The following is a 17,149-nucleotide window of genomic DNA, read 5'->3' on the forward strand; positions in this document are numbered from 1 at the left end:
TCCCATGCATAATGTGATTGTTTCCTTAATTTATTCTCAAAAGCATTCTTATCCTTAAACAGATAGCTCTTTTGAGCATTTCTATAATTGATTAAATAAATAACCAAAAAACAATGGAACTTATTCAAATGTGTTTAAAGAAATGTATCATTTAACTTCTGGCCCACCAGCGTCCGAGCGGTAGAGTCACTGAAAACTGGTAGTTCAATCCGAGGCTCGAATCCTGCGAACTGGCTGGCTGCATGGGCGTTTTCGTGGGTTTTCGCCATGTGTAACGTGTATACGAGACAGTTTTGCTTAGAATGACCTCCAAGAAAGCAACCCTTTCCTTAGGCAGATAGTCGTCGAAGCTTTGTCGTAATCACATAAATTAAATTAAAACCATTTAACCTCTTTCTTAATAACTCAGTGAATGGCAGCTGATATAAAAATATTTTATTTGGATATAGTGCAGAAATTTTTAAAAAAGTAAGATATATTGTTCATAAATTAATTAGCGCATTATTACTAATTAATCCCGATATTTTACATATTAATTTTGCAAGAATGCCTCATTTTGTTATATTCTTCTGAATTCTTGACATGCAGTGAGTGAGACGGGAATATTGTTGCGTGCGTACGGGTTCGTAATGGATTGAATGCACACAGAACCAATGTTAGCTTGATAAAATATATTTTCATAAAAGAAACACTTTACAGTTCTAGAACTTTCCACAAAAGTACTCTTACAGCTATTCTCAATGCGACAGAATACAATCAATATTTACCAGGTAGGTAAGAATGGAAGGAAGGGCCAACCCCGCACTACAAGTGAAGCACTGCTCCGAGGCTTCGGTTTTCAGATGGGGTGTTTTTTGTTTACATTCAGAAGCTCCTTTGACACCGCTTTGATAGTATTTCCACACACTACAGTTCTATGCATCGGGAATCGACAAACGGGAAGCTTCCGCCTAAAAGAAACATTCATTGTGTGATGGATAATAGCAAATTGTATAGTTTAGTGACATTTATGCAAAAATCGCATCTTGGTTATTTTTCGATAAATAACAACAGCGATTTTGATTTGGAATTTGTTTTATAAAATTCTAAACTGTTGAACTACAAAAATATAAATTTTTAGCAAAAATATTATGCTTAAAGAATGAAAAATAGCATACAGTACCTTTAATATTGTATACGTCTTTCGATACCCTTGATAGAGTATTCACTACTTTTATTTTATGTTCCAAAAACAAAAATGTTTTAAATAAAATAAGTTTCTTTGTCATCCACATATTTTTATAACATGTTCTTTTTAAAAATTTTTAGATGAGAGGCTTTATAGTTGCTCATTTTAAACTCTGCATTTTATTTTTATATAACTGAAAACACTTTGGGTTTACACTTTTTACTTATTTGGGTTAATTAAAAAAATAAAATTACCAATAGATGCTGCAATCCTCGTCAAAATAAATAAATATGCACACAGATATTGCAATAACTTAACTTTTGATTGATTTGTAAGTGTACATTTGTGTAAATTATGTACAATTTTACACAAATGTGTGGAACAGAAGACTGATACATTTGCGAATTTGGCGGAAGTACTATGTGCGGTCAAGGTGACATGACCATATGAATGTGCCACATCATCAAGATGCCTTATTATGAATTTTAATACATTTACACCATTACATTTAAGGGCCGGATACATTTAGAGTTACATAGGCTTGGAACTTTTGGGGTTATACTGGCGCACAACAGGCAATATTAGCCTGCTCTTGCCATTACTTATCTAATCCCTTTATGGGCCTGACGGTGATCAAACCAGTTAGGGTGATTCTCTCGAAGAGGCATATCTGAATCGGAAGAAGAAACAGAGCACTTTGCTCCTGTGTAGAATCTGCTTAATTGAAAATCATATATATATATATATATATATATATATATTTAAAAAAAAATGGGGAAGGGCTTGCCTACTACTTCATGAAATCTTGTTGCAGATACATTTCTTCACTTTACAGTTTTCCAGTGAAATTTCTATGTGGATCATGTAGTGTGACCACTTAAAATATTCACAAAATTAAGTTCTGCCTACAGACTAGATTAATTAGTTTGTCAGTATCTTAAATCTCGAGGAACAAAAACATGGATATTACTAGCTGTTTCTCAGCAAGTTGGAGGTTCTGGACATAGGCATTTAGGCAAATTAAGTAACGTTCTGGAAGGGTGTTAAAGCTGCACAAGAGATGAATGATTCATTTAGGGGAAAAAATAATAATTAAATCACATCCTTTTGTAAGCTCTTCTTCAATTGCATAAGAACTTCAAGAAGCAACCAGACAATATCTTTCTAGAAAAGCAGAAATCTGATTTTAAAAAAAGCCTGGATATTGTGTTTGAGTAGATGAAAACCGTTCATAAGTAAAGCTAACACAGAGAAAAGATTAAAATTTGAAAAAGAATTCATTAACAAGACTATATACTTCTGGCACTGAGGGTTTTTTTTTTCAAATAAATGTAAATTTATTGTTCATCAATTAGGTGGACTAAGTTAGTATGGAAGTTGGAAGCTGAGGAAAGCTAGTGAAGCTAGTATAAGGGAGTAAATTATGTAAGTAATGTAAAATACAATTGTGAAAATATAGTAGTCTGGAATACATGGCTGCAAATAGCATTGGAAACCATAATTGGTTGAGTTTTGAATTGTTATGATTATTTGAACATTTTAGAAATAAAGTGTGCAAGAACTAGGTCTTTTTGGAAATTTTTACTTTCAACAGACTGATGGTCCCAAGCACAAAACTCGAAATCTGAAGGACTGATTATTATGTAATAATCACATATCCTGGAAAGTCTGCCACTGTCACCAAACATTAATCCAATCATACATAACTGGAAAGATATGTAAAGGAAACTTCAGAATATTCAGTATCAAATAAAATCACCTTAAGCATCATTTAGTGTAAGTATGAGAAAACAAATTGAAGAAATGTGCTTGAATTCGGTAGTTCCAAATATGTAAATGTCAATGTCTTCTAGCCTATTTATTAATGTAAAAGTATAGTGAACAAAGTATTAAATTGTTTTCCTTTGTTCTAATATTGACATAATGTTACGTGTATGAGAACTTTTTCCGATTTATGTTTTTTACTATATGCAAAGTTAGCTTTTTATTTTATTATATGTTTGTGTTTATTGTGTTCAGTATAAGCTGAAATATTTATCAGTGAAAATTTCATTCATTTGAATATGAATCAGATATTTAAATTAAAAATTGTTCATAAAACTTTAAATTGTTTTATAATCACACAAATGTATGAATACTTTTCTCCTTGTTGATAGTTTAGAAATATAATAAACAATAAAAAGGGGACAACTCTAGAATAATAAACTCCCTATAGTTAAATATTACTGAAGAATTTTTGGTTCTTATTTTTTTATTCAAATATTTCAGAAGTTATGCTTTTTTACATGGCATTTTGATATATTTTTAATGTATGCTTACAGTGCTACTCTGCATTTTATTATAATTTTATATATTGTCAGATTCCAATCCTAGTTCCTGATACTTATGCAATAAAAGAAAGTATTTAAAGATTTAATAATTTTGAATAACATTCAAAATTCTTTGAAAAAATTTTTATAAGTGTTTTGTGCATCTCTTGAAACAAATTCTGCCGAAGGTTTTGGCTCAAATAAAAACATCTTCATATTATAAATGATGAATAGAGGCATTATGATTTTTATATAAAAGAAATATAAAATATTATATAAACTATGGGTTTCTTTGGAAAAAAATTTGCTCTGCATTATATGAAGTAAAAGCTTTTCATAACTTTTCACTTATTTGGGAGATAAATTTATTATTATGCATAACTGTCAACTCTCTTAGTTTTATCTAGCAACTACCAGTTTTCATCACATCTTTTAGATCATAGAATCTCCCAGTTTTTACTTTTCAGGGTGCAAGTTCCATTCCTCCACTCATGATTTTTCTTACCAAATTTTATTTGATCTGAATTATCTTAAACTACTGTAGACATGTATATAAGTTTGTATGAAGATTCAACCAATGTTTAATCCATTAATATTTGTATTTAATTTTGTTTTACATCAATATATGATACCTTATTAAGTTTAACCACACAATGTAATCATTATTTTATTTTTATCGAATTTTAAAGTGTTTTGATCCATCCCTAATTGGGAGTTTTTCAATATAAAAGTATAAGAAAATTTAAAAATGAAATTAATTAAATATTAATATATTTTACAGCAAAATCATATTATAAGTTATTCAGCAACCTGAATCAAGCATTATAAAGTGAATATGAGATGTGTAAATAAAGTAATATGACCGCTTCTTTTTATATAATTTTTTATTCAATTAAAATTAAATTTTCACATTGTCTCCTTTAAAGTAATCCCCTTGGTAAGTTGTATAGCCATGGAGACGACTTTTGTCCCTTCCAGTGGAACTCTGTTTGATTTTGGATACTGAAATTGCCTTTAATTGGTTAGTTACGACCAATTTAACGTTGTGTCCCAAAATAATGCCCTCAGAGATAGATCTTCAATCTCGGGAACAGGAAAAAGTCACTTGGATTCAAGTTGAGGGAATAAAGCAGCTAAATATGCCACATTGATGCTTTAACTTGCCAAAAACTCAATAATTGGAACTGTAGTGCGACAAGGTGCATTGTTGTGATGCGGCATCCAGTCGGTCTTGATTCCTGTCTCACATGCATAATGCTTTTTTGAAGTCTTTCAAGAACTTCTTGATAAAAAGTATCAGTTTACTGTTTGGCCTTGAGGCACCAATTCCCTCTTAACTGACTCCCCCACCATTGAAAATGCAAATCGGCAGACTTTAGATTTTTGACTAGCTCATTCCTGATTTTTGGTCTTGTTATGAATTTGAAGTGTGCCATTCTTGGCTTTGGCACTCTGTTTCTGGGTAGTATTTAAACACCTAGTACTCGTCACCGATAATGACACATTCTAGGAAATGAGAATCATTTTTAATTCACTGCAAAAATTTAAAGCCCTTTTCCCTTTTGTTGCTTTTTTTTTTTTTTTTTTTTGTGCGAGCGAAAGGTATTTCAGAACATCTTCCTCATCCCCAATTCATGTGTCAAAATCTGATGAATGGTGATGGGATTCAAATTTGACTCTTCTATGATCATTCTGATTGTTAAGCAATAATCCAAACCTACAAGATTCCAGATTCTGACAGTAATTTCGTCACTTCTTGCAATTGCAGGCCTTTCCCTGCAAGGTTCATTGTCAGTCAATTCCTTTCCTTCTGAAATACCTTGAACCACCTGAAATCCTATGTCGTTGGCAATATTGTTTCCGTAGTCTTGCTGAAGCTTTGCAAAAGTGTGTCACACTGTGCTCAGATCTGAAGTAAAATCTGATAGCAAAGCGTTGTATGAAATTGATGTCACTTACTTTCAGAGTGCACTAAAAAAAATGAAAACAGTTTACAGAAAAAAACCTACAGACAACTAAGGGACTCTACAAAGTTCAGACTCATACTGACTGTGCATCAAATTTTAAATATCCCTCCCCTCCAATGAGAAGTCTGCAGTGTTGCCAAATCGAACATTATGCTTCCAGATGCATTACTCTATTTGCACACCTCATATAAGTAAATTTAAAGTTCTTTTGAAATCATGTTTTTCATATTTCAAGGTTGGAAGCTATGATTATTTGCTTCTTTTAACATACATATGTATATAGATTTTTATGTACAGCTGTTCATTAGTGGGGGAAAATAAATTTTATTTAGTCATGCATGATTTTAAGATTTTTTAATTTTTAATTTCAGGCTGTCACTGAAGAAGTTCATAAGAAGACTATCACAAAAACTCATACTACCCAAACAAGAACAACTCAGTTTAGAAGTGTTGAATTACATAGTATTGTTATTCCACCTGGTAAAGGGCAAATAACTGGTAATGCTTTCATCATTATTATTAAAATATAATAAGCGAAGAAAATATGTGCTCATTCTTTAATAAACTGAATGTTTGTGGATAATTTAATAGTTAAAGTGATAAACAAATTTAGGTTGTCCCTTTTCCAAAATTTGCCTCATGTGTTATAGTCTGATAACATGGCTCTGGATTCTTCATTTAAAGTATACTCACTTAATACAGTTTCAGAGACACATTTCTTGCAGTCTTTCTCTTACACATGCTATTACGCTTTATGCTATAGATATTTGTCATAAATCTGCAAACGTATATTGCAAGGATTAAATTTGGAGCTTAATAGTGGCTAAAACAAAGCATTCTGGGTAGTAGTTATCATATTACAAAATAAGCTAATATTGTCACCAAAAATATGTTTAGTACAGCTTTAGATCTGTGTGGTAATATTGCCCAGTCTTATATAAATCATTGTTACAGTATTCTGTACATAGAATTCCGTCAGATATTCATAAGAGGGGAAGATATAAATTAGTCAAACCATGGCATAATAAAGCTTCCCATAATATAATTTTTGAAAAAGTATTTTGATTTTATTCATTGCTTAAACTAGGATGTTTGATTCAGAGTCCAATCAATATGAATGCGAGGCTCATCACATCATGAAATTATAGAAAATTTGAAAGCTATGTGAAAGTTACAGTCAAAAGTCGTTAATTCGGACACCCATAATCCAGAGTGATCTATAATCTGGACTTCAAAGCTACAAACTTTCTGCACGTGTCGCATTGACGCATGCACATAAGACCTTTACGGCTGCAAATATGTGCGTGCGCAAAATACGTTTACAAATGTGCGTTTAATGTATAACGAACGGTATAAGCTAAGCTAAAATTATCTAATTCAGTTAATGTTGCAGATTGTGTTGTTCCTTAATCTTCAAATTGGATTCGGCTTATTATTTTTTGCAGAGTGTTAGAGCAATTTTATAAAAGTAAGCTTGAACTTTCGATTATGTCAAATAGAATTTCTGATATATATTTACTAATATGTAAAGGATCTACAAAGTGAAAGTATGTTTCGAAGTCCATTAAACAAAAAAGTGGAGTTGCTGCAAAAAATGGATAAAGGCATAACCTTTGTTTATCTAAACTTTGTTTATCTTTAACGTCGCGGCGCGCAATGAATTGGAAGTTGATCTGTCAGCACTATCTTCAGGGCAGATGTTTTTATTTTATTTCGCTTATAATTCCTTACTAAATGTAGTATTTCATCTAGATGTACTCCGTCTTTGGTATGATTTAAATCAAATTCCTCATTATTATAATTCGCTTCCAATAGCGAAGAAAGTAACAGAGGTTATTGAAAACGAAAAAATTTCGATTGACAAATCAGTCGGTATTCTCGACACAGCAATTATACAACTTGAACAGCGGAACTTCGTAACTGAACAAGAAATTATGTCTGTTTATAGCAGTGCTCCGCAACATTTTCTCACCTGCGATGCACAAAAAATCTTTCTGGAATTTCGTGGCACACCAAAGAGTTCCGAGTTATCAAGGAAGTGCCGAAAAATTTCAAATGCTGACACACAATCACACACACAACCACGCAACAGTGAAATATATAAAAACATTTAAACATTATTAAGGAAAAAAATTGTCATTGTGTATTAAATACATGATAAAAAATTGCAAAATGTCAAATACATGTATTTGATTACGGCACACCTGTATCGTACTCATGGCACACCAGTGTGCCGCGGCACTCCGGTTGTGGGGCACTGGTTTATAGAATTAAAGAGAATGTATTATCACATAAAAAACGTAGCAACTTAAATAACTTACATTAAAAGAAATTTTTAATAAAGTAAACAAATAAATATTAAGCTTTTTTTTTGTAAATTTTGATACCCATTAGATCATAATTGTTCTTTATTTCATAAATTACGGTTTCATATTTTTAATTTTATAATTTCTGCATACCATCTCACCAGATTTAAACTAAAGATCTATAATCCGGAAAAATCGATAATCCAGAATCGATGAGTCCCGACGAGTCGAGATTAACGACTTTTGACTGTATTGATATCTCTTTGTTAAAAATCTGTAATATATGCACTATCCTTTATTTTTGTATTCATATAGTAGTACATAGTCTGAGATCTGGAATCATCGGGGCTTTAGCGACTCTAAATTTGAGAAAATTAAATATGTGAAATAATGGTTTATGATATAATTTAGCATTTATGACCTTAGGTGAATCAAAATTTACGAGAATTTGGACTAATACTTTCTTTTAGATTTTACAGATAGTCATAATTTCTTGTTCAGTTACAAAGTTCCACTGTTCAAGTCCTGTAAATGTGTCGAGAATTCCTACTAAATTGCCAGTAAATTTTCTTTGTTCTCAGCAACCTATGTTTAGCAATATCCTCTGGCTTTAAAATAATACCATAGATTTTGCTGTTTGTCAGTTGGTTGATAATTGGGGCATTATCATCTCAATAGAAAATCTTCTGTTATATCATCTTATTTATTATCACTTCTTCACAAATTCCATCAAATGGAAAAATGTCCCTTTTCGTTTACGATATTTGAAAAACATTCAAATTTGTGGCTATCATCGCAAAGCGTAGCTAAAATCTGCTATATCCTATTGGAGATGTGTCATAAGATTGTCAGCTAAAGACATGTTGTTCTTTAAATTTTGTCTTCCTTGAATTGCACAGTGATGAAGGTAAGCCTGAATTATATTAGTTATGTACTATTATACTTATGCCTACTTCCCATTCATGCTTAAGGCTTATCCGAGTCTTGAATAAATTAATTCCCATATATGCTGAAGGCTTATCCAGAGCTGGCAGTAGACATTTTGTGGTCCAGTGCAGTCCCTGTAGGGTCTAACTTCTGTTGCCAAGTTTCCTCAATTTTTAAAATTTTGCATCTCTGTGATTTCCCTAAATTCAAAGATTTTGCCATCCCTTAAATTTTGTTGCTCGGTGCTTCTCTAAATTCTAAAAATTTTGCATCTTCTTAATGCTTCTTACCTTATCTGAATAACTAATTGGCTGGTCTCAATTCAAATGTAATCTTTTGACCTTAAGTATCATTTATAAAAATCTATTTTTTGTATATGGAAAGAAATTTCTGTTAAATTATTTCTCCTCATCAACACATTCAACACTTCTCAGCGCAGTCTGTAATCATCACCAAGCATAATGTCAATATAAAAATTTACCATGCTCTTTGGCATTCAATTGCAAATATTTTTTTAAAAAAATTCTTAGACATTGTGAGTCATTTCTCAAACTGCCATGTGTAAGTAGTTATGTCATGATGAAGGTAAAAACTAATGAATAATAATTCGGTAGATTGGTGTCGGGAATATATATTATTCAGTATGCATAAAATGAAGAATGTTTCAGTGTGATATGTATGTGAAGTAAAAAGACAGGTACAGAGCCAAATTATTGATCATACATAATAAATTATTTTTTCTACAATATGGAAGTATTTTATTTAGCGCTGAAGGGAAATTAAGAATTGGGACTCTCTGCATGTTTTATTATAAAAAAATATCAAGCACTCATGGGTAAAGGTAACCCCCCCCCCAAAAAAAAAATCTTTAAAAAAAAATTGAATGTCTGGAGGTTCAGATTTTAGATTATTCCAGCTATTGGACATCTAGATTTTGAAATTTGTATTGAATTTTTTTAAGAGTCCTGCAATATAAATTTTTTTAATCTCATTAAATTTAGCTATTCTGACTATTGAAATGTAAAATTATCAATATATGGCCTTCTTCAATTAATTGGCAGCTATGTTTTAACTATTGTTTTCATTTTATATGTATATGAATTATATAATGCATAAAGATATATATATATATATATAATTAAATTAATTTTATTTCTTTTCTTACAGCTGAAGTTAAAATGCCATCTGGAAAATATGATAAACCAGTTGTAATAGATAATCAAGATGGTACTATTTCCATCAAATATGATCCGAAAGAGGAGGGCTTACATGAATTACATGTGAAATATAATCAAGAACATATACCAGGTCTGCATTTAATTTCCATACTTTAATTTCTGGTGGAGTAGCCTTATAGTGTGTTTTTGAGACTCCTAAAAATTGCAGTTTTTTTTTTAATTATTTCACTTATTGTTTGCATGTCTATATACAAATGTATTTACCTACATGCATATTGCAGGAAGTCCCTTCAAAATTTTTGTCGATACAATTTCAAGTGGTTTTGTCACAGCACATGGACCAGGCTTAAGTCGTGGTGTAGCTGGAGAACCAGCTAATTTTACCATTTATACAAAAGAGGCTGGTGCTGGTAAGAGAATTATTCTCTAAATACATAAACTAGAACCAGATTTAAATACACTAAAAATGAAAAGTTGATAGTTTTTCAAATTTTGTCAAATTTACAGGTGGTCTGGATGTAGCTGTACAAGGACCATCACAAGCAGAAATCACATGTCACGATAACAAAGATGGTACAGTTGCAGTTAATTATCTTCCTGCTGCCCCAGGTGAATATACAATCTCTGTAAAGTTTGCTGGTAAACATATTAAAGGCAGTCCATTCACAGCCAAAATCACTGGTATGTATTAAGATACTTTCGAAGTGTTGTTACTTATTCGGAATGTCCCATAATCAGTTTGTTGCAAAATGTATGTACTCATTGTTAATATATTCTGTAGGAGAAGGACGGAAAAGGAACCAAATATCTGTTGGTCATTCGAGTGAAGTATCACTTAAAGTTCAAGAAAAGGATGCTAGGAATCTAAACGCCAGCATTGTTTCACCGTCAGGGTTAGAAGAGCCTTGTTTCCTGAAAACACTGCCCAATGGACACTTAGGTGAGAATTTTTCAAGATAATGTATTTACTTATTTGATATACTTTAAGCATGTTACTTTGACAAAAATTCAGTATATATTAAAATTTTTATTAATGAGAATTAATCTTTGAACCTAATTATCATGTTTATATCTTAAAGTATAAATGAGTTATAAATCTACTTACGAGTTTTTTTTTTTTTTTTTTTTTTTTTTTTTTTTTTTTTTTTTTTTCAATACAAAAATTAGCAAAAGAGGAAAAACTTTTTTGAAAAAAGATAAAATAAAATAATTTCTTAAAGAATTAGTGCATTCTAATACATTTCTTTAAACTCTAAATATGAAATAAGCAAATACTTTCCAATATTAGAAAGTAAGGAACATACACAGAAAATGCATCAAAATAATACCATTACCTGAATTTCATTTGTATATGTATTATTTAAAGAACAGTATTAACAATGTACACAGCTAGAGAGCAGAAAAATTTTCAATCTTTTATACTAGCAGTGCAAGTATGAGCATTGTGTACTAATATAAATTTTATACATTCAGTACTGAAGACATATGCAGAAAGGCTTATTGTGTATAATGATTTCATGGGCATTATGATTCCTTACAAGGAACTAAGGTTATTAATAATTACTTTAAAAAATATAAATTGAAGAGAATTTCTGTGTAAAGTGTTTATTAATGTCTTAAAGTTCCTTTAATACTGAAGTTATCAAATTTATTAAAATTGAATCAATAGTTATGTAAAAGTTTTAATACATTCAAAATTAGCGTATTTTTAATACATTTTATGATACAAATTGAAATGGGTTACTATCAAAATAATCAGAATATTATACACATATCTTTTAGAAGTTTTAAATGCTAATATTTTATAACTGAAAAACTTATCAGAACTCTAAGATTTTGTTTTTGATGAAATTTTTATATGTTATGGTGAAATGTTTTAGAAATGCGTAAAAACTGATTTTTAAATCTTCATTTCTGTCCATACTAATGGCTTAATTAATGTCCGTGAAATCGTTATACACAGTAAGTCTTTCTGCAAATGTCTTCAATACTGAATATATAAAATTTATATAGCTTATCAAAGTTCCTCTTTCTAGTATTATACTTCGGTTTATGTTAATACACAGCCAATAAAGAATGGAGCATTCTTTTCCCTTTAGGTATATCATTTACTCCACGTGAAGCTGGTGAGCACTTGGTGAATGTGAAGAGAACTGGAAATCATATTCAAGGTAGTCCTTTCAAGATCAATGTTCTGGATAGAGAAATAGGAGATGCATCCAAGGTGAAAGTTATTGGAAATGCTATAAAAGAGGGCAAGACACATACTGCCAATGAATTCACCATTGATACTAGAGAAGCTGGTATGTTGAATATATTCTTGTTTTATTTAAAGCAACTTTTTCTTATTTAATGTTGTACAAGCATTAGTTTGTTTGGATATAATTTTTTAAATATTAAACATTATTATTTTGTATTTGATTTTTTATGCTGACTATTTTTAATGGTATTAAAACTGATAAGATATAGTGATATTAAAGCTATATGCTGAGCCAAAATAGTACCTGAGAAATGCAAAAAATGACCAATGTGTATTAAAAGTCACTTTTTTGACAATCCAGCCTATGGTTAATCTCCATCTATAACATATATATAAATTAGATCTCCTTGAAGGTAAAATTAGTTTATAATTGGATGAATCTGTAAAAAGGATCAGAAGTATTCAAATATGAATAAATAAAAAAAATTTGGTAATACTAAGTACATTAACTTTTAAATCATATTAAAGAATTTGTACTTTATAGTCAATAAAAAATGCTGAAAATAACTGCAAAAACAGAAAAACTGTTAATATGAAATATTAGCAATATAAAAATATAATCTTGAAATATAGCAATCCTGAAATATAATAAAGTTGGCGATTGTAAATGAAAACGCATTTCAACTCCACATGAGCAATAGAAACTTGAGACCTAGTGTGTGTAAGATAGTTAAATGAAAATATTATTGGATCAATCTTTCTACGCAGCAGAAAAAATAAAGTCTTTAAGACTGTATTGAACATGTGCTGTATTTATTTTTCAAAAATCATTACAACTTAAATATAATTCTAAAATTGTGTAGAAAAATTTACCTCAACTTGATGAATGTTCATAAAGAAAAAAATTGCTGATTATTGTTTCTTTACTTGTAGAAATATTCATGATCCTTTAGCTGCACCCAGAGTACACCCTGCACCAGAAAAAGGAGGCACGGGACAGTTTTACAGGGCATATTGCCAAAATTTAATTTGTGTTTTTCATATCTAAAAAGCACAACTTTGGATATACATTACATTTATGTATTATATCATTCTAACATAGGTATTTTGCTATAAAACCTGACTATTTTGCGTCAAGAATAATTCACTTGGCAAATTTCCTAATTTATGGTAACCTATTTCCCTTTCCCCTTCATTGTGCACCAGTGGAAAAAAGGTGCATCGTATATTTTTTCAAATAATTTTAACAAAATGTAAACCACATTTGGCTTTATATCACTGATAACAAATATGCCAAATTCCAAAACACACCTATACATAAATTCACAAAGATAATCTTGGGGAAATTTTGAATAAAATTTAATTTCTTAGTTTTTTGCAGAAATGCCTAGAAATACATCTACTTTAAGGTGATAGTAAACATTTTTAGATTATTATTGAAATATTTTTTCATAAAATTTACAAAAATTATTAAAAAATACAAATTTAAAAAATAAATCAGAAAATATCTATTTTATTTGGATTAAAACTAAATTTTGAATTGTGGAAGAAGAAATCAAGTAAATTTAATAAAAAAAATATTTTAATAAATATATACCAAATGCAATAACATTGAGGGACTAAAATTTTGGGAGATAATTTTTTTAAAAACTTCTCGTGTGATTTTTACAAAACTTGGCACCTGGCACTTTGGCATATCTTTAGTCGTAGAATCGATGAGAAAAATCATTATATCATTTCAGAAAAGGTCAGATTTTGTCTCAAAATAAATATGTTAGAATGATACTATATATAAATCTAATATATATCCTCAGTCGCACTTTCAAGACATGAAAAACTCAAGTTAAATTTTTGTCAATCAGCTCAGTAAGATAGAACTATATAGAACAGCTATATGAAACTGCCCCTCCCTGTTTTTTTTTTTTTTTTTTTTTTCTTTTTTCCTGAGTGTACAGTAATGTGAATGTCGCACAAATGTCAATACGTGTCACAGCAAACATTTAATGTGACTACAAGAAATATCTTAATCTCTTCCACCCTGATCTTTCTTGACCTTGCTCACGTAATTCTTTAATGAGAGATATCTCTGCATGCTGATTTTGCCCCTCTCCCTTGATTAATTATTGAAATTTTTCAATAAATCCATAGAATCCCTTTTGAAAAATTCCATCCTTTTTGAAATAAATTATTTTTTATACTAATAGCCTGTGATTTTAGTTATTCCTTTTTTGTTAAAAATATTGGTATTTTATATTATGTTTTTACTTGGTGCGATACTAAGAAAGCATGGAACTATATTTTATGATGCATGTATACACATATTTGGTGTTATCAAGAGAGGTTGACCAAAGAGTTAGTATAGTGCTTTTTGTCTTGAGGATCTTCACAACCATTTTTTTCTGTTCCTTCTATCAGCTGAACATCCTGTCACTGCTAAGTTTTCAGATAAACACTGTTTATTGTACATTGATGTGAACTATACCAGTAATAAGTAACACGTAATAATAAAAGCATAGTGTAAAAGTGGGGAGCAAAAAGAAATAAAGAATCAACAATAATTCACTTTCATTTGCATTACCAAGAGTGCAGAAGCAAGGGCATTGGTAATAGTTTAATGTCATCTTTTGTTTTACAACTTAAAAATTTTTATTTAGGAAGTCAATTTTATTTGGTGGATATAATTCAATTTCTGTTATTTTAATATTAAAAAGAGGTGACATGAAAAAAGGATTTATTGTATGCATTTTATTGAAATACTTTGCATCATGCTTTCCTGTTTTCCAAAATCAATTTCATAATTTAATTCCTTACGTCCATGCGTAGTACCTTGCATCACATTACAAATGATGCCACACTTCCATAACATTACAAATAATGACATGCTTCTTCAACCAGATTCTAGTTATATAAAATGAGTTTTAATTATTATAATTTTACAAATGACATATTAATTTTCATATAATTTATTTTTTGTGTTAAGGTAATACAATTTCTTTATTAAGAGATTTAGTTAGAGAAATTTCTTAGTTTAGGTTAGATTATTTGAAATGACAAAATACATAAAGTCCTCATTCCTAACAGAAGCGATACCTCTGTGGAGAGCTGTCTAAGGAACGCTGGTTCGTATTCATGAACATATTAAGAAACCCATACAAAAGTATTTCTTACCTGTGAGATTAAAGGAGTATAATAATGGTAGTAAACTTTAAAATAAATACATTATTTAAATGATAATAGTATAAAGATAAGAAAATACCATTTCATCAGTACTTATATATGAAAGAAGTTAAAAATATCACCTGTGACAAAAGAGTGTAAATTAATATTGATTAGTGTCCAAAAGTTACTTTATTTTATATAGAATTATTTGAATTTTTTCCCGATGTTAATAAAGAAAATCAAATGAATACTTTAAAGAAAATCCACCTATCCAGCATCAGAGCCATGCCGTCAGATTTTAATACCTGAAACAAATCTTATAATTGCATCTCCTAAATATTTGCATTACTTTTGAAATCTTTATTTATGCAGTATTTGTGCCCCATCACTGGCAAGTACCTGAATCGCCCTATAAACGGCATGGCTTTTTGTTGTACAGATTTAGATTTATTTAAAAACTTTTGAAAAGTATGCATTATGAAATATAATAGTTTCATCTTATTTAAATCAAAGCAAAAAACTTAAATCACATAAAAACGAAATTAATTTCAGATAAGATAGAAATAATAAATAATCAATCCTCCTAAATAGAATTTTAGACATATTACTTCTTGTAACTAGAACTCCTCTCTATTTTCATACTTGCATTAAATAAGAAGAATAGCATGAACGCGTGTATCTCATGTTACCTCATCTTTATACCTCGAAACATATTTTCCAGATCCCCACCTTTGCTCTCTAAAATCATATTAAAGTTATTTTCCAAATGCCCAAGTCAAAAAATGATTCTGATTTCATCCTACATTTGAAGAAATTTGTGGATTACAAAGAATCTTCCTTGATTTTCTTTCACTTCTACCATGTTAGTACTTTACTTGGTGTTAATCATTTCATTCTTAATTATAATTTCTGAATTTCATGTTAATTATATACAGTACAAAGTCTGTAATCCGGACGTCTATTATCTGGAATGATCTATAATCTGGACCTCAAAGCCACAAACTTTTTTTTTTTTTTTTTTTTTTTTTTTTGTATGCTTTACGCATGCGCGTTTAGCACAACAAATGAAGCATCTTAAACAACTTACATTGAAAGAAATGTTTAATAAAGTATACAAATAAATATTAAGCTTTTTTGTAAATTTTGATACTCTTTAGATCATAATTGCTCTTTATTTCATAAATTATGGTTTCATATTTTTTAATTGTATAATTTCTGCATGCCATCTTACCAGATTTAAATTGATGATCTGTAATCCGGAAAAACCCTTAATACGGAATCACCGAAGTCCCAACGAGTCCGGGTTACGGATTTTGTACTGTATTAATTACTGCTATCATTCATGTTTACTCGCCATATATGTGACTAAGACATGGAACTTTTGAAATTCATCATATAAATGGCTGCATTATGTTCAGTTTGCTTTAGCTGTTAAGAGACCAGCAAAATGGATTTAGGAAATGCATAAATATTTAAAATAAGTGATTCAGATTAATGAAATAAATCATACAACATTTTTACCTAATACAATTATTTAAATATATTGAAGCGCTGCAAATGCACAGAAGATGTTTTTGATTTATAGTTAGAATATTGCATAAAATTGTAATTTGTCAATGGAGAAATAATGGTGAAAGAAAAATGTATGTTTTATATAACTAAATAAAATATTTCTTTAATTTAATTTTGAGGGTTACGTTCTTGATCCACTGATTTTTGTACCCATAACTATTTGTTCAGCTTAGAAGATTAAGCAACAAATCACTAATTTGAAAACTAAGATTTCAGTAAAAGATTAGGTTGATTTACAAAAGGTTTTTATTCAAAACAAAACATTTTGTCTTACCAGAAAAATATTCAGTTAGATTAATGTCTTCCAAATATAGTCCTAAAATGGTTTTTCTTTCATCTAATTGTCAAATCTAATAATTTTGT

The 17,149-nt window shown here is 29.8% G+C and overlaps 1 protein-coding gene across 2 annotated transcripts in view; it reads left to right on the forward strand.

The window, feature by feature from the left end:
- The window catches only part of LOC118189897 (filamin-A-like), a 341,851-nt gene that overhangs the window by 293,674 nt on the left and 31,028 nt on the right, over positions 1-17,149 (forward strand). For both annotated transcript variants that reach the window (XM_035360600.2, XM_035360601.2), the window contains 6 exons: positions 5,816-5,942; positions 9,845-9,985; positions 10,137-10,265; positions 10,363-10,536; positions 10,637-10,795; positions 11,955-12,158. In XM_035360600.2, the coding sequence (XP_035216491.1) occupies positions 5,816-5,942; positions 9,845-9,985; positions 10,137-10,265; positions 10,363-10,536; positions 10,637-10,795; positions 11,955-12,158 (934 nt within the window). The remainder of the gene's footprint in view (positions 1-5,815; positions 5,943-9,844; positions 9,986-10,136; positions 10,266-10,362; positions 10,537-10,636; positions 10,796-11,954; positions 12,159-17,149) is intronic.

Source organism: Stegodyphus dumicola, chromosome 10 (assembly GCF_044657685.1).
Source record: "Stegodyphus dumicola isolate Sdum_Otavi_A_Nest chromosome 10, ASM4465768v1".
Lineage (NCBI taxonomy): Eukaryota > Metazoa > Arthropoda > Arachnida > Araneae > Eresidae > Stegodyphus > Stegodyphus dumicola.